Source organism: Neolamprologus multifasciatus, chromosome 16 (genome assembly GCF_963576455.1).
Source record: "Neolamprologus multifasciatus chromosome 16, fNeoMul1.2, whole genome shotgun sequence".
Classification (NCBI taxonomy): Eukaryota; Metazoa; Chordata; class Actinopteri; order Cichliformes; family Cichlidae; genus Neolamprologus; species Neolamprologus multifasciatus.
Window position 1 is genome coordinate 30,741,935 of NC_140454.1, and position 21,195 is coordinate 30,763,129.

General features: G+C 42.3%; 1 protein-coding gene across 1 annotated transcript in view; it reads right to left on the reverse strand.

The window, feature by feature from the left end:
* Positions 1–317: 317 nt before the first annotated feature.
* The window catches only part of LOC146501072 (tomoregulin-2-like), a 143,557-nt gene continuing 122,679 nt past the window's right edge, over positions 318–21,195 (reverse strand). Inside the window, exons 6-10 of the mRNA XM_085134664.1 lie at positions 19,310–19,458; positions 15,778–15,834; positions 15,475–15,601; positions 4,451–4,609; positions 318–1,171 (exon numbers count right to left, since the gene is read on the reverse strand). Coding sequence (XP_084990790.1) covers positions 1,075–1,171; positions 4,451–4,609; positions 15,475–15,601; positions 15,778–15,834; positions 19,310–19,458 — 589 coding nt within the window. The 3' untranslated portion in view covers positions 318–1,074. The remainder of the gene's footprint in view (positions 1,172–4,450; positions 4,610–15,474; positions 15,602–15,777; positions 15,835–19,309; positions 19,459–21,195) is intronic.

A 21,195-nucleotide genomic window follows, 5' to 3' on the forward strand; every position in this document is an offset into this window, starting at 1 on the left:
AAGTCTGGTAAGGTAAGAGTGATGTGTAGTTGTGGAACTAGACTGTTGCTTCATGTCGTTAAGAGCCAGGTGAGGTGATTCCAAAATCCAGTCAGGATGCCACAGGCATTCTCTCCTTGGAGATTTTCCAGGAATTTCCACCTGGAAGGGGGACACTGGTGTAAACCAATAACTCACCGTAGCTCAGTATCCCCCAGGAAAAACAGGAAAACACTGAGAAAAATGGATGGATGGTGATACAGATTATGATTATGACACTAATAAACACTACCAACATGTCATTGCTTCAATACAGACAAAGACCGACACAGAATATGTTACATTTCGTGATATAAATTATTTATTTACATTTACAGAAAAATTACCCCATCAAGACAACGTAGTAATAACTATTGGAAATAGAACCCAAGATACAGTAGCTGACGTCATCGTCACAACCGAACAGAGAGCTCTATAATAACATTGTGCCCTCTGTCAAAGGTCTCCTATAACACAAGGTGCAAGGCATCACGTGTAGCCCCCAAACCCCCCCCCCCCCCCCCCCCCCTCCCAGGCTGAACACACACCTCATTAAAAGCCCGATACCCTGCTTTGCACTACCCCGATTTGCTTTGTACCCCTCATCTACAAAGAACAGACACCGGCTAGCCCACCTCTACCAAAGTGCACACATCTAATACACATTCACACACACACACACATTCAGTATCCTCCGCACCCCCTCCCGAGTCCTCATAGTTCGTGTTTTGTTTAGTTTTTTTCAGGAAAAACCTTCATAAAAAGGTGCAAGGAGACACATGGGCAACTGGAGGTAGGGGGCTGGCGGCGGCGGTGACTGATGACAGCATTTCTCCAATGTGCAATCATCGTCACCTCACTTGTGTGCCAGCTCTGTCTTTGCTTTGCCACCATCCTCCATGGACATTCTTTGAGTTCATACTGGGAGAAAGGGCGAAGAGTGATGGGAAGCAGATGCTAATTTTCAGGGTTGGCCTACTTGGGGGCGGGGAAGAAACATCTAACGCCACAGCGCTCCGTAATGTGGAGGGGGGACTCTGTCTGGTGCGTCTGGGCTCAGATCAGTCGGGTGGAGGCGCGCATGGTATTCTCTGAACTGAAGTGGACATTGTTCTGCTTCTGCCGGTTGATCCTGTTGGTCCGTGGGCACTTCCTGAAACACAAAATCACGAAGAAGATGAAGTACTGTTTTAATATTAATCTAATAACTCAGACTTTAAAGGGAGAAACATGGATGGCAGACTGCTGCTTTAATACATGCAGATGCTTTAAAGCAGAGGTCCCAAACCACAGATGTTAGCACACGATTATAATGACCAAAAGAATTCATGATACACGCAATATGACTGAAAAATGACTACAGTGTAGAATGTAACAGCACCAACAAATTGAGTATTAAAGAAAGAATATTAAAAATAAAGTAAAGCTTAATTTGTAACCTTAAACAAGTATGAAGAAAAACACATTTGTAAATCACAGTTAGAGCCTGCTTCTTTCTTTTATGTTGCATATGTTCAGGTTCACTGTTAATTAGGGATGGGTACCGGTATCCGGTGCCATGATGGCACCGGTTCTGACATAAACGGTAGTAACCAGACCGAAAAGCAGCGCACATTTCGGTGCTTTATTTCGGTGCTTTTTTTCCTGAGCTGTGATACACTTTCTTCTTCCTTACATTTGTATTGGCGGTTGGCAAACAACTGAAAGGTGCATTACCGCCACCAACTGGTATGGAATGATACACTTTAGATTCTAGCCAATCATTTTAAGTTTCCGAGAATAGTAGGCGGGTCCAGGTACGTACGTTCTTTTAGAGCAGAGCTACAAATTAAAAATGTCCAAGGCGAAGCGGTCAAAAGTCTGGCTGTACTTCACAGCAAAAGATGCAAACTCAGCAGCTGCAACAAGTGCTTTAAGGTGATACTGTGATACTGTCAAAGGAGGTAACACCTCAAATCTGATGAAACACCTGGCGACGCATAGTGTTTTTTTTTAAAGCCGAGAAATGCGCCGTATTTGATAGCTTGCTGCGAGACCTCACACCGAGCACATCTACTGCTTGTGGGTTGCCTGTTATCGGACCCGGAATTAGCAACATCCCCCAAAAACCCGAAGAGGAGAGTCCTGGCCCCTAGCCCTGCCAGTGTAGCAGAAATGATGAGGATGATGATGCAGCAGCAGCCGTTCTTCTCTGCGTGAGTAGCTTAATGTTGTTCGTGTGTAATTTACGTTGAGTAGGCTCACCACGTTATTACATTAATGCATGTAAGGTGAACAGCAAACACCATCATAGCTACATGCAGCTGTCTTCTTGTTTGATGGCAGATACTCCCTTCACCCTGGCCAAAAAGGCTAAAATGACCAAAGAAAAAGTGGAAAACAGTTAAACATGAGAGGTTTTTGGACAAAGTTTGTGTTTTTTTCCATTGTTTAAGCTGCTTCCAGCCAAGAATGATACCATATATGCCCCATAGCTGCAGAAAAGGCTAACATTGTTATCTTTTTACTAAAAAACAGCTGAACATGAGAGGTTTTTGGACCACTTTTGTGTTTTCCATTCTTTAAGCACCGGTTTGAGCACCGTTTAAGCACCGGCACCGTTTCAAAAGTACCGGTTTGGCACCGGTATCGGATAAAACCCAAACGATACCCATCCCTACTGTTAATAAGTCTGAGTTTGGGATTCATGTGCCTGCTTCTTTGAGGAGAGGTTTGCATTCCGCGATCGATTGGCGAGTGGTTGTTGGCAGTCCCTGAGAAATTTGTTAAAGCTCCAGTCACGCCAGGGACCAGTTAGTGGCCCCCTGGCAACCACAGGTTGCTAGGGAGAAATGTATTCCCAGACGATTGGAGACTGAGCAGCCTCTTTGCGATTTGTTTCACCTGTGTCTGATTGTGTGACTGCAGCTACACTGATCTATGCTGCATTCACCTCCAAATGGGGAACATAACAAAGATCCCAGGGCATTGGAAGGACTTTCAAGCACCTCTGATCCCAATTAGACCGCCAGAAAAAGACAGATCCATGGAAGCCCCACCCAGCAACCCCACAGCATCCAAAGGATTTGTGCCTGACTTTCTGGTGCCAAACAACCCAAAGCACTCCATGTGATTCTGAGTACATAGCCATGCTATTCAGCAATACTCAGCGTTGCTTGCAAAACTTATTGCTGCAAAAACAAAAGAAGCATGTGAAAACAAATCAGATGAACACCTGTTTGAGACTTTTGTAGCGGGAAAATGAGAGGACAATCTGTAGACAGATGATTTTCTTTTTTAACAGAAACAGGAAAATAGCATTTTATAAAATGCTGAATTTGTAGGAAATGACTGACATTTCATCTTTTAAAAACAAACTATTGTCTTTGCCACCAATTTCATAGGAACCAGAGGGCTTGGGCTCCACAGAAGAAGTTCAAGTTATAAAAGCCTTGTTTGTTTTATTCATTTTATAAGACAGAAGTAACGAATAATAAATAAAATGGTGGAAACGTGGTATTTTTGAAGGGAAGTCCTTTTGAACAGACCTTTTCCAAGATGTCACAAAATCTCTTACACAAGAGGCAACGCATAGGGATGACCTTTTCCAATTCCCTGTTTGTCCTTTAACTGAATGGCAAATCTTTACAACAAACAGAAATCACATAAAACTCCAGCAACATTCATAAAACGCAACAAATGACGCGCAAATTCGATCGGCTTGACAGAGACGGAGCGAGTCAGTAACCGCTGAAAGGCTCGCCTGCGTCGATTCGCTTGGAAGTTTCTTCCTTTCGACTCGTAGAAGAATTTTCAAGTATGTTTTTGTGTTAAATGGATATCGCTACGCTGCAGGACACATTAGTGTTGCTGTCGCTGGATTTTGTGTTATAAATTCTCTCTTTGCTTCTTTATCTCCTCTCCTTACCCTCTCACCCTGCTCCACTTTCTCATTTCGCCCCTCCTCCTCCTCCCTCCTTTGCTCGGAGGAGCAGTTTTGTCTCGGTCAAAACTCCTTTAAAATCTTTTATTAAATGTCATAAATTGCTCAGGTCAGCCAGAGGCAGACAAGCTGCAGGCTATATGTGAATGTGTGTGTTTGTGGCTCTGAGTGTGGGTGGGTTTTTATAGTGAATACAAAATGCTTATGTTAAAACACAAGTGTCTGTGTGTGTGTGTGTGTGCATGCTGGACTATACAGATATGTGTGGGTTTCTGTGCTTGCATGCACACCTGCAGGTTTTCAGATATGTGTGTGTGTGTGTGTGTGTGTGTGTCCCCTGAGAACGTGACAGTACTTCCTATGTGTGCCGAAAACCTCGCTGACCTTTCAGCTGTTGCCTCCATGCTCAGGAGTCTGTAACTCCCAGATACACACAACATGGAAACCACTGCTCCCAGGCTCATTAGTAGGCTGTTTTTGTATATGTGTGTGTGTTCGAGCATGACTCACCTGGTAATGCAGAGCACCACCACACAGATGATGACCACCTGGAGTGCTCCGATGATAGAGGCGATGAGGACATAGTGCAGTTTGCCGGAGCCTGGCACCACATAGAGGACGTTGTACTCCTTGATGTCACAATGGGGGCCCCTAAAACCCGAGTGACAGCTAAGATCACGCACACACAGACGCACAAGAGTGGGGGGAAAGTGAGAGAGAAAGCGAGTCAGCCTGTGCACGGAGTGACAGGTTTATTATTTTTAGCATTTCTAATTGAAACGTCACCGAGTGTTTGATAAAGACATTGCGGTGGAACGCTGCATTTCTGTGACAGCGTGGTGACTTTATTTTTTCCTTAGCTGTAGCTGTTCAGATGAACATGACTGATGGGGTTTGCGGTGGAAAACGGTTAGCGGCATAAAAATGCATAATGTTCTCTTTGTTCTAGGCCCGTGGGCATACTAATGCTGCCATTATAGATAGTGTGTTAAGCTGTGTGTCTGTACAGAACATACACATGTAGCTGCCACAGTGGAGTGCTGAAAGCAACCAGATGAAAACGTCAAGTAGTGCGATTGGTCAGGTTGGGCTCCTTCGCTTACAAGCTTCTGATATCGGGAGATTAATAGGGAAGACACTCAGGAAATAATGGAATGTAAGAACAGTTACTGCAGGGACTATAATTAAAGCATGATGCAATTTGGTCATGATACATCCATCTTGTGGTGCGGCGCTGGTATCAGTGTGTGAAATCAAACACTGAACGATTAATCAAAGCTTTCGCTGTGGGGAGCTGTGGCGCTCGAGCTGTCATTGACACCTTAGGACAAAAATAAAATCCAGATTTTATTTTAGAAAATAGAAAATCTATAGAAAACCTTCTCAGGAAATGATCTTCGGGGTGGATAGATATTAACTACTTGTTACCTGGGGTGCCAAAGTCATTCAGCTCATCCCAAGTAGGTCACGCCACTTGAGCCACATTTCAAGAAAAGCCACATACCATCTTAAAAAGAGAAAATCTAAAATGTGTCCTTTTTTGATGTAAATAAGCACATAGGTACATATATTTAATACACTATCCGCTTACAAAGATCAGTAACAACAGAATAAGAGATGTAAAAGCAGCAATAGGCCCCAGCTTTTCTACATTCAGTTCATTTCCTGTCATTATAAAGAACAACTGCTCCTTGGATTCATCACTTGACTTTGGCGTGGCCATTTGTTTGTAGCGCTTTCTTTGTGCAAAGGAATTTGCTAAGAGTGCTGCCCCCTGGTGGAGGCTAAAGAATCTGCATTTTCAAATGTGCACATTGAAAAACAAAGATGCAAACACAGAGTTTTGTCTTGCAGGTTATGGTCGGGTGAGCTGGATAGTACTTGGATGAGAGTCCACATGGAAAACCTAGGTGGTGCAAAGTTGGATGACGTAGTTGGTTGAGTGGTTAGGAGACAAGACACGCCTTTCTGTGTGGAACTGGTGTGCCTGTGTGGGTTTTTGCCAGCACGACAGCAGCAAGTATACCCACTTCCACAGCTCAGTTTCTATGTATTCAATGATATTGTCTCATTTTTCATACTGTATGACAGTTTGGGCTTTGCTATCTATAATTAGGCATCTGACATCTTTATACAACCAAACTCTGAAAACAATGGATAGAAAGCCTGTTTGGTGGCATCCTTGTCACATTTTAAAGAAATATAATTTAATTAGTTTTGAGAGAGTTATTCATTTGTCTTTTCTTAACTTAGTTTTCAAATGTATAAACAGTCTGGGTCCAGAGTGTTTTTCCAGACACGTTCAAAGAAAAGACAGTAATGGCATTACTGGGAGGCAAAGTGTGACTGTGAAATACCACATCACAGATCTAAAGTTTTACAGAGGTAAATCAAAGCCGCAGCAATTTTAATTACATGATAAATCATAATTTCACAAAGATTCATACTCTCTAGCATGTATACATGCTAGAACATACTTGAAAACATGCACAACCAATGTGCATTTTACAACATATCTAATTTATACTAATCTTTTCCATATGGGTGTTGAACGTGTGTCAAACCCTGAGTCCCAAATATTGCTTTGAATGACACCAGCTCCTACTTGAAAACATGTTAGCGTGGCTGTGAAGAGCTCTAGACCTCAGGCTGAGGCGAGACTGACAGCTTTCTCTAGTGGGCCAGACGTTTGGCTGGAGGGTTCCAGCCCACTGGCTGTATGGTTGATACCTCTGCGCTTATTTCTAGGGTATTTTCTGACATCTGACAAAACAAAACAAAAAAATACCCAAATTTCACCACCCTGCTAAAAAGTGAAGTCAAAATGAACAATGCTGGGTTCATACCACAAGTTTGTTTTGCTACGTTTAGTCCAAAATTATTTCAGAATTTAAAAAAGTCCAGCAAATATCAAAAGTGTAAATTAGAGTCCAAACAACAATGACCCAAAAAACATCTTATTGTACTTGTTACTCTCACCTGAAAGTTCCAAAAAACCTGATGCAAAAGAAATGAAGACAGGTGTTGCGAGCTTGGCTACACTGTTGCCTTTGTGTATCAGATACAGCCTGGCTTCCATACAAGGACATGTGGGGTAAAACAGGTTAACAAAAACCCTTTTGTATTTAGAGCATTTTGTATTTAGATGTAGTCTTTTACGGATGCAATCGGCAGCGTAATACTACAGGTTTTGCCAGCTTGGTGTGGACCTTGAGTGGGAAACACACACACAAACACACACAAAAGACTAATGGAGATGATCTTTGTCCTCAGAGACGAGCTAAAACAGTCCCCCTTTTAATCTCCCCTTCTCCTCCATCTCCTCTTTACCTGCTTTTCCTGTCTCTGGGGAGGTTGTTACCCGCCAACACCTGCACATCCTTGTTTGGCACAAAAGCACACACACAAACACACAACCTGCTTCACATTCTCTATCCCTTCGACCTGACAGCGTACGAGATGAACATTGCAACCTTGTTCTGTTCGGGGGTTGTGCTTGGTTTCCACACTCGTGTACCGCACAAACACACACACAGTCACAGACATGCACCACTCCCACAGAGACCGCTGCGCTTTCCTTCACATTAAGACTTACAGACTTTGCCTCGTACAGCCATCAGGGGGCAGCAGAGACCCTCCGCACTCCTCCCTCAGCATGCAAAGAGAACGTCTGGGATGATCGAGGTTAGAGAGAAAGTAGAGAGATAGCGCCAGCGAGAGACACCGAGACCCCCTGGCTGCTACACTATCAGGCTGTAAAAGATGGCAGACCTGAGCATCACACATGTATACTGGCTTGGTGTGTGGGTGGTGGGTTTTAATATCATTCCTCAGTGTGCCTTTTTGTAAATGCATATCTCTGCTGCCTGTGTTAAGTGTGTTCTGTGTGCCTGTATGAATATGAAATTTGCACCTGTGTGGCCAATTCTCAGCTGGTGTGTCTATCTGCAAAAGAGGGGCACAAGGGTGCACAGAATTCACGGTTTCGCACGAACTCTGGTTTTAGAGTGACAGCTCGATACACACAGTGAAAGCATCAATTTAGCTTCAAAAAAGGAAAATGCTCTAAAGTTTGTAATTGTCCATAATTCCAACGTTAAATGCTGAAGCAACTAAATGCTGCACTCTCTCTCAGTACAGAATTGGACCTGTTTCTTCTGTGACGGGAAAACATAGACTGTATATAGTAGATGGATGTATTTAAACCCACCTACTACCATTTTCAAACAGCTTCGATAATTTTAGCTGTGACTGTTTTGTTATTTAGGGCCACAAATGATCATACTTCATTTCCAGCTAGATAGCGAGCTTTTTAAACTAAGAGTATTGGATTCGTTTTTCAGTCCTGGAGGTTACGGCTTGAGTAAAAAAAACATTATGGGACATAATATACTTTCAGCTTCTCTCTTGAATGGACCCAAATGTTTGATTTGGTACATTATATATTGTATCATAAGCCACGACCTGAACACATACATGAAAAGATATTTGCCCTCTCCCTGATTTCTTCGCACTTAAACGTTTTAGATCGTCAAATAAATTAAATTTTTAGACAAAGCTAACCTGAGTTAACACAAAAATACATGTTTGAAATGATAATTTAATTTATTAAGGGAAAAAAAGTCTCTTCAAAACTACCCGACTCTGTGTGAAAAATTAATTGCTGCCATTGTTAAATCATGAATTAACAGTGATTATCCACATATTTTGCAAAGCTGGGTTTAATTTCAATAGTTACACCCAGGCCTCATCACTGCCAGACCTGTTGAATCGAGAAGTCACTTAAATAGAACCCGTCTGACAAAGTAAACCTCTCAAAGTAAACATCTCAAAAAGCAATTCATAGTCCTACGATCTCAAGAATAGCAGAGAAGCAAACTCACATCTATCAAAATTATTTCTAAGGCTCTGGGACTCCAACGAACCATGACGAGAACCATTATCCAAAACTGGCGCACACAAGCGCATGGCACAACACAGAAGAGCCACCTCCACAGGACAAGACTCAGCCGTCCATCTGCATCTTAAGGATAAAGGACACTCTTTCGAGGATGCCAATGTTCACATTTTGGACAGAGAGGACAGATGGTTTGAAAGAGGAGTGAAAGAAGCCATTTATGTCCTCTGTGAGCGACCATCTTTGAACAGAGGCGGTGGTTTACGACACCAACTGTCTGCCATCTATAATCCAGTTTTGAGATCCCTTTCCAGACGCCTTAACGCCCACTCACATCCTGGGCCATCTGACCTCAGGAATTCGCATGATAAGGTGGGGCCAGGTTTCACAACGAGCTCACCCGAAACTCTGGCTGATTGGGACCCACACCCAGTTCCACACCTTGGCTCAGGAGATTAGAGGATCATCAGGGGGTCATTTTGTCCCTCTGTGGGGGGACACTCCCACCAGGTTTATATCTGGGACTCTCCACCATTTGACCTTAGAACTGAAGAAGCTTCTCAGATGAGAGGTGAAACGTCTTCAAGTAACTTAAAGAAGTCCAGACGCTTTTCTTTGCAAGCTCCTTTGAGTATCCAAAACTGGAGAAATCTGAAACAGCGGTGAACGTTTTCAGGAGCAGGCAGCCTACTGTTCATTCAGGAGGTCACAAGAACTGCAGAGTTCATGATTCAGCACAAGAAAGAGACGATGATGATCCCCAATATGTTTGGGAAAATACTCTGTGGACTGTTTAGACAAAAGTTTTACTTATTAGAAGGTTTGAGTCCCGTTACATATGGCATTAAAACTACCGCGGCACTTCATAACAAGAACATCATACCAACAGTTAAACATGGTGGTGGTAGTGTGGTGGTCTGGCGAGCTGCTTTGCTGCTTCAGGATCTTGAGGACTTGCCACAACTGCTCTCTGTCCGGCCACCAGTTCATGCCCTGAAACTAAAGTGAACTTGGATTATGTATATCTGAAACACACAACTCCCCGTCTGAATGACTAAAAAACAAACAAACAAAATGATGGTTTTGGACTTAAATCGGATGGAGATGCTTTGGTTTAACCTTCACCACCTCCAATGTGGCATCGCTGTGAGATTTTAAAGACTCAAGAGCTGCAATTGTCAAGGGTGACACGATGACTTATTTCATTTAGGGGGCTTTTACTTTAAATTTAAATTACTAATAAAGTCTATCATAATTTGAAAACTGTATTTTGTATTTACTTTAGTTATGTTTGCTAATATTACAATTTATTTGATGACATTTTTTGCCTGTAAATACCAACTTAAAAATCTCAAACACAGCACAAATCTTTAAATAACTCATAGTTTCCTCCTTCCACATATAATATGTTTTTTTTATAGAGATTTGACTGAGCTGGCACAGAATGACTTGCAGCGTCTGTTGCTTTGCTGTCACTTTGCAGATTTTATCAACAATAACAAATTTAATAATTCCAGCAAATGCGCAGTAATAACAGGATAAGGCTTTCCGGGTTAATAAAAATAATAAATCATTTAAATTGATCACTTTTATATCAACATCATAAATGAACATGGATGACGCAGGAAAGCCAGTAAATCCATCTGCATTTATCTATGATTGAATGTGAGAGTTTCTTAAAGTGTCTGTTATCAGCAGCTGCTTCAAGTTTCTGCTTCAGTTCATGAATCCCCTGCAGCCATCCGAAGGCAGCGGCACAGATATGTTGATACATCTGCAGTTTGTGATTAGAGCACAGCAACACGGGAGCGCCGAGCTATTATGCACACTTGTACACAGTTACATGCAAATGACACTAGGATGCTACAAAGTAACCACACATCCCCACAAATTACTGGTGTAGTACTACATGATTTACTGCTTTATACCACATCTGCACCAAGAAGATGCCTGGATTTCTCTGTAGCTGCTTTAAATGCTCCAGGATATGTCCTCCCTTTCCTTTACTTTTGGGCTATATTTTTGTCACAATGAAAATGGGCAGGTAGACACGAGCATTGTACTGATCAAAGTTCAGGCAACAGAGTAGTCTGTGTGCATAACAACTACAAAACTGAGTGCTTCAGCTGTACGATCACACCCAAAGATGGAAAACTAAAAACTAAAAATGTTTGTATATAACAATGTGACAACTCCATCCATCCATCCATCCTCTCATGCTTCTCTAGCTCTTCTGGGGGCATACGAAGCCATTCCCAAGCCAGTGTGTTCTGAGTCGGTGCAGGGACTTCTCATAGCAGGATATGTCTGAAACACTTCACCTAGGAGGTGCCCAGGATGCATCCAGATCAGATGCCCACAGCATTGTGATGGAGTCCTTTTGTTGTGGAAGAGTAGTAACTCTACTCTGAGTCCCCCCCGAATGTCTGATCTCTTAGGTTGAGCTTCTACACCTTACAGAGGAATCTCTCTTCCACCATTTGTTTCCATTCTCATTCCATCCATCACCACCCAGATAACCTGACCACAGGTGAGGGTGGGAATATATCAACTGATAGACTGACGGCTTTGTTTTCATGCTCAGCTCGCTCTGCAACACAACAGGCTGGAACAGCTTCTTCATCACTGATGACTGTGCTAATTCATCTGTCAGTCTCTTGTTCCATTCTTCCTTCATTCATGAACAAGACCCCAAGATACTTACATAAGATATTCATCTGTTTGGGGTAGCAACTCAAGGGCAACCAGTAGTCGGCACTCCACCCTTTTCCGGCCGAGAATGATGGCCTCAGACTTGGAGATGCTATTTTTCACCCCAGATGCTTCACACTTGGCGGCAAACTGCCCAGTGCAATCTGGAGGTAATGGGTCAATGAAGCCAACAGAACGACATCATCTGCAAAAAGCAGAGATGAGATCCAAGACCATCGTACCCGAGACCTTCCAACCCTTGGCTGCACCCTAGAAAATGGTTTGAACCTGTGGGGGTCTCGAGGCGCCCTGGCTTCCTCCCAAACTCCAAAGACATGCATGCGAGATTATAATTGGAGATTCTGAAATTGGTGTGGATGTGAATGTGAAGATGACTGGTGACACTCTGTCTCTCACACTATGACAGCTACAATAGGCTCCTCCCCTCTGCGACTCTGAACTGGATAACCAGTTGAGAAAAATGGTGGATGGAAGGATCTTTTGACAGAACTTTTATTTGAGTGATTTTGTTTTGTTTGGCAAATTAACAGAAACATGATAATGGAATTAACTATTATGCTAATTTACACAGTTATTTTACTTCAATTTTCAAGCAGTCATTAAACTATTAAAAACTGAACAGTTTGTGACTAGTTCTAGTCAAAAAATATATATTACACTTGTTTAGAGCGGCACATTGTAAGATGTAATCCACCTCAATTCTCATAAGATGGCAGTTTGCAGACTAGCTCATTAAAGAACCAAGAATAAGAGGCCATCGTCGGCCAATAATTTCAAAATGCTGCAACTGGTGCTTCTTTAGTGCTCTACAACAGCAGCATTCTCCCATATGATATAAGCATTTGGAATTACACACTGAAAGTCAATAACTATATGCAAATAAGAGTATAGTTAATTTACGACCAGTTATTGTAGACTTTCAGACTCGTAAATTGTTATAGAATATGTTGGACGTCAACAGCTGTCAGATCATTACAGCTATTGAAAAAGTGGAACATCTATCTCACTTGGCCTGTATATTCTGTGTGTTAGGGAGTTTGGTGGTGTTTACGAGGTGCTGCTCCATCATTGGCGTATACATTAATGCGAGGGAGTATGCCTACTACAGTAAAATAGACTACACCACTGCTCCACATACAGTACAGCAAACTGGTCTGTTGGGACTTTTCATTCAGGTTATGATCAGATACTGGATTACAATATTTTTCAAATAAAACCTCCTTTCCAACTCTCTCGTTTAGTAAAAGTTAAGTGCGTTACAAAGCAGTCATGGCTGTGTTACATTTCATGACACAATGTAACCATTTATGATGTGAGCTGCAGTCGAATTAAAACTCAAATCGCATCATGTAACAAGTGATGCGGTCGTATACTGCAAATTGCTCTGTTTTTTACAATTAATTTTTTACTGTAAGTTCCTGCCATCATTATACAGATTCAGTAAAACCAATAAAACACACGCCATCTGCACTTCTGTGGCCGTGCGGGCTTAGCCTGTGCCTCTATGCACTGTGCAGACAACAATATGACTTCCCAGAGAAGTGTCTTTGGAGTTGTTAAGCTATTCAGGGTTTTTCGTACATGCAGGCTATCCCCTCGAACCACTTTCGCTGTGAGCCAAAGGAAAATCACTGGCATTCTAATTAAATTATTTTTCTAAAGCGTTTTATTAATTGGGCTCCATTTACTCAAGCTTAATAACCAGGATATTTAGAGCGCCCTAGGGTATTATTTTCAATACTGTGAAATCTCGATACGTTTTTGTTTATCAAACGACCAAAAATAGCAGGAAATGCACTGATTTCTGTCCAGTGAGGTAAACCAGACTCACTGCCTTTATTATAAGTGGCTCGCTCATCCTCAGGAGTGCACCTCCCCAAAGGCTCATTCTAAGCTGAGAAAAATCCCTGCCTGTCTGTGAATAGCACAGCTACAGCAGAAGACAGAAGCTGACACTTTTTTTAAAAACTATAATCACAACCCTCTCTGATATGTATATATCCCCCTTCAGCCTCTTACTGTGTGCTGTATGGATGTGAACCACAGTCAAAGGCGTGATTGCAGATGGCACAAAGTCTGTGGGTCCAAGACCTAAAGCCCACCGCACACTGCAAAATAAGACCCTAGATCATAAAGCATGGGGATGGAAACACCAGCATCCTCATTAAGCAACAACAAACCCAACATGGGATTAATTTGAAGCAGTGCAGCATATTTGACTGGTCAACAGCCCGTCCTACCATTACAGCAGGAGGGATCTTAAACACTTCTCGCTCTCAGCGCACTGGCTTTTATTCATTTAAAATAAACAAGGCTGATTAAAAAATAAATTTGCTCCGGCACTTGCCAAGCAATTTCTAAATTTTACAGCTGATTAGCCGTCTTACATTCCACACTTCCTGTTAGTGTCTGCAGATCACACAGAGAGAGAGGAACAACAAATTTGTGATAAAAGCAACAGAACGGGCCTGAGTCGTCTCGCTTCGTGTAGGGTTTGTTTGTTTGAGTGGAAACCTAATGAGTACGGTATGCTCGACTGATAAGTAGAAAATGGCCAACGCTCTGATCGTAATAGGAAGATTTTTAAAATCCATTTCTCTCATTATAAATAATAGTTAATACCATCTGCAATCCAGAATACTCTGCTAAAAGTACATCATATTTAGGAAACAACGGTGGGCTGGCTAGATTTTAAGTCAGAATGTCAAACTTGCAACTTGAAATGTCACATGTGTACCTTTGCTTAAGACGCAAACCACGTTTGTTGTCAGTCTCACAACACACCACCAACAGGCGTCCTCCACTAGACACTGGCTAGCTCAGAAGCCTGTTATCATTGGTAACCAGCGATAGAGAGTGAGTGTATGTGGGAGGCATCTCGTGGTCATGGGAAGACACAAGATGCCAGGAGCCAAACCCTCACGGAGATAATGAGACAGTAGTCAGCTACGTTAGGCACCGACACTAACCTAAAGAACGCCCAAAAATGAAACCAAACAAGTGCAGATATCATCATTTGACATCAAAAATTAAATAGCCTTTTACCTGCTCTGTGCATTGTCTGTGTGACCTGTTGTGCTCATACAACAACAGAGCAGGTAGGCGAGTGCCTGGCTTGTATACTGATCCTGCACATCTTACCTGTGACTTGAACAAAGTTATGGGGTTTCTTTTGCATTCAGGGACCGATTGCAAGTAGTTGCAGCAGTTAACTGATCACCCAGAGGCCCACCAAGTTATTTTACAGTTAAATGACCATCCTGCAGCAACTACATGACCATGTGTGGAGAATTTCTGAATTTATTACGTCTTCAGATCTTTGGGATTCTGGCTGGCTTCTGAATGTAAGCGGTTAATGTGAATTTCTGTGCAACAGATTTGCAACAGATGGCAACAGATTTGCGATTTTTATTTTTTTAATCACACTTAATTGCCGTTTTATCACCCACAGATTGCCTTTAATTGCCAACTTGACCCTATTCAGTGCAAACTAAAAGCAGACGGACTCCATCTTACCGCCACTTTTAAGCGTCATGTTGCTGCACCAAAGTCGCTTTGAAGACGGCAGCTGACTGCGAGTGGTCTTCGAAGCAGCTAATTCAAAAGCAAAGAGATTCCGAGTTCACTGCACGCAGACCCAATGATTTTGGTCATGCCTATTTTCACTGGTGTGACTGCAGCATTAATCAAATTCTCAGAAGTGAGAACGCATCTGTGAAACAGACTATCTCCTGCAGGTGTTGCATGCGAGAAAGGAAGCGCACGAAAAAGCTCCTGATTTAATTCTCCTGACGTTGTCCGCTGTTCATGTGCGAAAACATGTATTATCACTTTGCAATATCGTTGTCGTTATTCTGTTTTCCCTCTTCCTATGAACCTCTCTTCAACTGTGTGTGTGTGTGTGTGTGTGTGTGTGCATGTGTACCTGCAAGAAGGTTGAGCCAGGACGCTGGGGAACTGACACTCTCCATGGACGCAGTAGTTTTTATAGCGATCTGGACAGGGGATGGACAAACCGCGGGCCAGTCCGTTCCTGGTCTCCTCTTTCTCCCCTACAAACACACGAGACCCTTAAAATCTGCCACTGCCCCTCAGGAAGAGATGAATCATAACAAGTGGGAAACATGAAAGGATGATGAACAGAGGAAAGTCTGGGAGCAATTCTAATTCATCTTTGAATGACAGCACATGTTATGTGCTTATCTGCCACCATCACGGAAGCACTCACCCGTGGGGTCGGTCCGTGCGAAGTGTCCATCTCCGCCTTTGTTCCCAATTATGTCATCTGGAAAGGCCAAAGACACATTAAAGCTGAGCTCAGGTCACCGCAACCTCTCCTACAGCTCCATCGCAGGTTACTCATGCACAGTGATGCTACTGCAGGTAAAGAGGACTGAATGTGAATTATCATCTCAACAAAAGGTTCATGTGCCGTGTGCGCCTGTGTGCTTAATGGGTATAAATGTGAGCCATTCTCTTCAAGTCAGAAACCGCCGCCCCTAATGTATTACACCGAACAAAGGCCAGAATGGAGCAGAGTCGGGTGGAAAAGATCAGACGGAATAATGCATTTTTGCTCACCCCATTGACGCTGCATCGAGTTCTACTTTTCACAATGGCTAGACAAAATCACCTTCAAATCATTATCATTTTACTGCGATTGATTTTTTCTTTTTTTTTTTTCCAGAGGTCAGCACGATCGTTCCCTCAAACAGAAGCTGTGAAAGCGTTCTTCAGATTCATGACGCAAGACTTGTGTCTGGATCTGTGACTTTGAATTTACTTCTTATTTTTCCTCTTTTATTTATTTCTTTATTCACAAGAACACCCGAGGCACAGTAAAAGAAAAGAGACTCAGAAAGATTTCAGTGAGTTCAGAAGCTCAAGTCCCGTATGCGTGACATCCACTTAAGAAAAATCAAATGAAGAAAACAAATGAATTTTAAAACGTAGCCAGCGGCGAGACGCTACAAGCTCAACAGACTGCAGCTCCAGTGGATTCAACGAGTATCTGGTTAAATTTGTCTGCGGAGCTGAGGTTCAACAATATCTTCACAAGGTTATCTGCGCTTTTTGTTGCGCCACTGTAGCAGAAGCCGTTTCCTAATAGCATGAAAGTGGAGCATAATCAGCCATCTAAGTGCCGGGGTGTCACTGTGAGTCCTTGCTAACATGAGGTCGTCTCAGTGCCTCCATTTCATCCTATTCGTCTTTTTCCTTGATTGAAACAGAATCCAACGGGGTGGTCTGACCCACAGGATATAACATGAGGGAATACAGATTTCTGTTTGTGTTCCAGAGCTCGTTAGCCATGATTGCTTTACTTCCCATTACTTCTCAAAAGACCTATTTGTCCTGTGTGTACTTAGAACCTCTCAAATCGTCTCTTTCACTAAAAAAAATAACTACAGATCTTAAAAAGTGCATTTGACTCCAGAATCAAAGCCTGTAGTGTTTCTTTTAGAATGTTTAGGTGTAAATCACCTAGTTTGGGAGATTTCTGTCTCTTCTTTCACATAATGGAACTAAATGACCCTCTGAAAAAGCTTTATTTAAAAACTCAGCATCTATTTCTAGAAATCATCACCTGGTTAAAAAAAAAAAAGCACTCACAACAGGATTTACTTTATGTATGAACTTTTTTCCGCTACCAAACGACATGTGTCAGGTGTATCAATCTGCAAAAGGAAGCTTTTGTGACAATAAACTGATGTTTCTGCACTGAGCTGAGCTACAAGGTTGCCTACTTGCATTCTTGTATAGACTGGAAAAATGCCTAAAATAATTCCAAAATGAAAGTTCTTACATCTCCGTCGACTTTTGGAAAACATAATGCTCTCAGTGCAAAGCAGTCTTACGTGTACATACAGCCCACAGAAGGCAGCGATAAAAACAACAGACAACAAATCCATAATTAAAGTAAGAATAAGGTCGTCAGCGCGCCGTCCATCTCCAGTGCTTCACTCAACATCTTAACAGAGCCTAACTGCGTCTGGTGAGTGACTCGGTCTGACTTAGTGGGTTCGCTGTGGGAAGTGAGTCTCTCACAGAGTGCGAGGGAATTAGCTGCGACTATGGTAAAGTGAGTGTTGGTGGTGGTGACCAGCCACAAAGTGTGCAGACAAGCTCAGGCTGCAGTCAAGTCTGTTACATAATGAGAAGAGAGCCGCAATAAACTGGAAAGTGAGGCTGACACTGATTCTCCTCAACACCTCTGCAAAGTGTTCAGATGACCAGCAGACCAGAAAACAAGACTTTCTGGCTAAGAGGTTAGTGCTAAGCACTGCACCACTGTGCTGCCTTCGCCTCTGAGGACACTAAGCTTTGACCGTCTACAGGCCATGGATATACACTCACTGGACACATTATTAGGTACACCTTGCTAGTACTGGGTAGAACCCACATTTGCCTTAATTCTTCACTTCACAGACTGAAGAAGCTTTGGGAGATGGTGTGTTACCCTGCTGGAAGCAATAGATGAAACACTGTGATCATATATGGATGGACATTTAAACGATGGTCACTTGGTGCTAAGGGACATAAAGTGCTAAGAAAATATCCCCCACACCATTACACCACCAACACCAATCTGAATCACTGATACAAGGCTGGATGGATCCATCGTTTCATGTTGTTTACACCAAGTTCTGATCCTGCCATCCAAAAGTCACAGCAGAAGTCGAGACTCAACGGACCAGGTAACGTTTTCCTTATCTTCTATTGTCCAATATGGGGAGATCTTCTGGATTTGGTTGTAATGACTGGTTTGAGTAACTGGGGTTGCTTGAAGCAACCAAATAAAAGTTAAATCAAATTTTGTATTAAGATGTGTATTTGCCATTTTGATTGTGATTTAAAAGTTAAATTCAATTCAATTTTATTTATATAGCCTCAAATCACAACAGTTGTCTAAAGTCTACTAAACTTGATATTTTGAACAAAATTTAACCTTCAACTATTCAACAGAATTAGCAGAATAGCAACAAAATTGCTAATTGTTAAAATCTGGTTGAATTCAAACCTTTGTGATAGTCTGAAAAGATTTTTCTAACAAACTTTAAACTGAAAGGAACAGTGTTTTTAAGGGCATGACTTGCTGAGCAGATTCAGCTTGGACAAAAAAGGTCCATGGAAATCTGGCGCTTCAAATCTTTCATATCTATAACTAAAGTTATATATTGCTAGTTGGAGCTCCACATGAATACCATTTAGTTCCATTATAGTCAAGAATACTCAGTAGTATAATACTGATTTTAGGTTTTAAACCACACAAACCTTAAATGACATTAAATGAAATAAAAACACATTTGTGTGTCTCTGTCTTCTACATGTATTAGAATTATAACTCAGTTTAGGGATTAAAGCACTGAGATTAATAAAAAAACAACTTTATCCCCGGAAATAGTGCGCCAAAATCAAAGATACTACATTAAAAAAAAAGGAGGGATTAACATTGTGTAAAATTATCTGTATATGTAGCAGCAGCGGCTCTGAGGATTATCTTTCCACACCATTCCAAAATTTGATTGAGTGAAACTTTCTGTAATTATAAAATGTGGCTGGAACTGCAGCTGGAGGGAGATGCAAAATCACGCCGCCTGCATTTAGCTCTGCACGATGCCTCATTTGCCTCCGTGTTTTCACTCCGACGTGACGCAGACACCTGTTCATGGAGGTAGACTGACGGCTTCCGCTGCGTTTGTGAAAGTGTTGTTGTGCTGTTCAGAGTCAGTGTGCTAGTGTGCGTTTGAGAGTCTGACCGTGGCAGTGGCCCAGGTACTTGACCTCGATGCGCTCCTGCTTCTGACAGGATGCCTCCTTCACCTGGCAGGGGTTGTCATAGGAACGACCATCTGAGGCGCACACTGGGTTGAAGCTGATGTGGGAACAGTCGATGTTGCAGACACACCTAACGAACAAAACAAATATCCATGTTACAGCAAACCTTCTGATTATCAAAGTCAAAAATCGAAAATAATGAAAACAGAAATATTAATAAAAGTGAGAGAATTCTTATTCTGGAAACGCTGCTTTGTGTGTTTGGCTGCCGGAGACAAATTCATCCGGGGATTAAAGGTAAGACAGGAAAAACCCTACATATGCACTCAGACAGAATGCTGGACCATGCATAGTAATCCTGTTCAAACTGGGGTTTCGGCTCATTCAATTTGACACAATAGCAAATGTATTTAACTTCTGCAAAAGAAAAAAAAGAGCAGCTACACCTAGGGCTTGACTGACAAATGATGTTCTCTTACAAAGGCAGGAAGCAATTAATAATGAAAGAACTGTAGATAACAAAGCAGTGCATTTTAATGTTGTGGAGAAAACAGCACACACTCACACACAATTCAAGCTGTCGGGTGTGGAATTTATTGGAGATAAGATAGAATAGCTTAAATGTAAAATAATAACAACTTATATGCCAATGCCATTGTTGAAAATCCATTGTACTATGCAGAAAAGCTTGTTTCTTGTATCTGGCTTTATAACAAGGTAATATGACATCCTTCAACTAAACTTAAACCCGCTTAGAAATTCACAAAATCATAATGATGGGCTCGAGACTCCAGGCAGGCGTCACAAGGTGTGACCTACATTTTTTTTAAACGAAGCAAAGTAGTTTAAATGCCCGATCTTTCACCTTTAAAATTAGTCGAGTTTGTTTTCTCTACATAATGAATTTGTTGCTTTCTTCCACCGAGCTGGCGTTTCTGCTGTGTTTTTGTGGCAGACTGAAAAAAACCCCATCAATTTCTCCAGGAATCTGGAGCTTACTTGATGCTTTTAGCTCTCGCAAATTAACCAGGCAATTTGCTGGCGTGCCACAATTTTCGATTAAATTTCAGTGCGAGACGTTTTGCGTTTGTGTGTCTGTTTGCGTTCTTCTCCCGGCCTGACATCTGCATAAATGACAGCGAGAGCGAAGCGCCGCGCACACCTGCGTGCATGTGCATATTTGTGTGTTTGTGTGTGTGTGTGTATTTCGGCATTAGTGTAGTGTGACCCTTAAGTCTGTGACAGGCCTGATCAGCAAAAATTACAGCCAGATTGCCTTCCCCAGACAGTTGCTGAGTAGCGCTGAACGCAAGATTCTGTAATTATAAATCTGTCATTATTCTCCCGGCCTTTTCATTTTCCCCTGGTGCCAAGCTCTCAGTAAAGCACAGGCATTCAGCTGTCTTACAGCAGCATTTACATACACGCCCACATGGGCGCCCGCCAACACATAAACAGATGCCCACACACGCGCGCACACATGCACTCACACACACACCTTGACAATCAGCCGTGATGATTCGTACTGCTGACATTGATGTTGATTGAAACGCCGTGCAGCCGAGTGTGGCAGCGCTCAGCTACTGTTGTAATGATGGATCAGCAAACTAAGAATGATGTGAAGAAAGGCTTCGTTATGCATCAGAGAGGACGCGCTTGTGTTGAGGCTGCCGACATCCAAAATCCCACATGACACTGAAGGTGAGCTGCCACAACTATGAATGACCCACCACTACTGAGGGCTGCTCAATGAGACTGTAACGCTGTGATTCCAAATACCATTTCTTACCAATGACAAGAAAAAAGGCCAGTTTTTGTCTCCAATTAGGGGTACAAAAATAACATTCTGAATCTATGCACAACCACA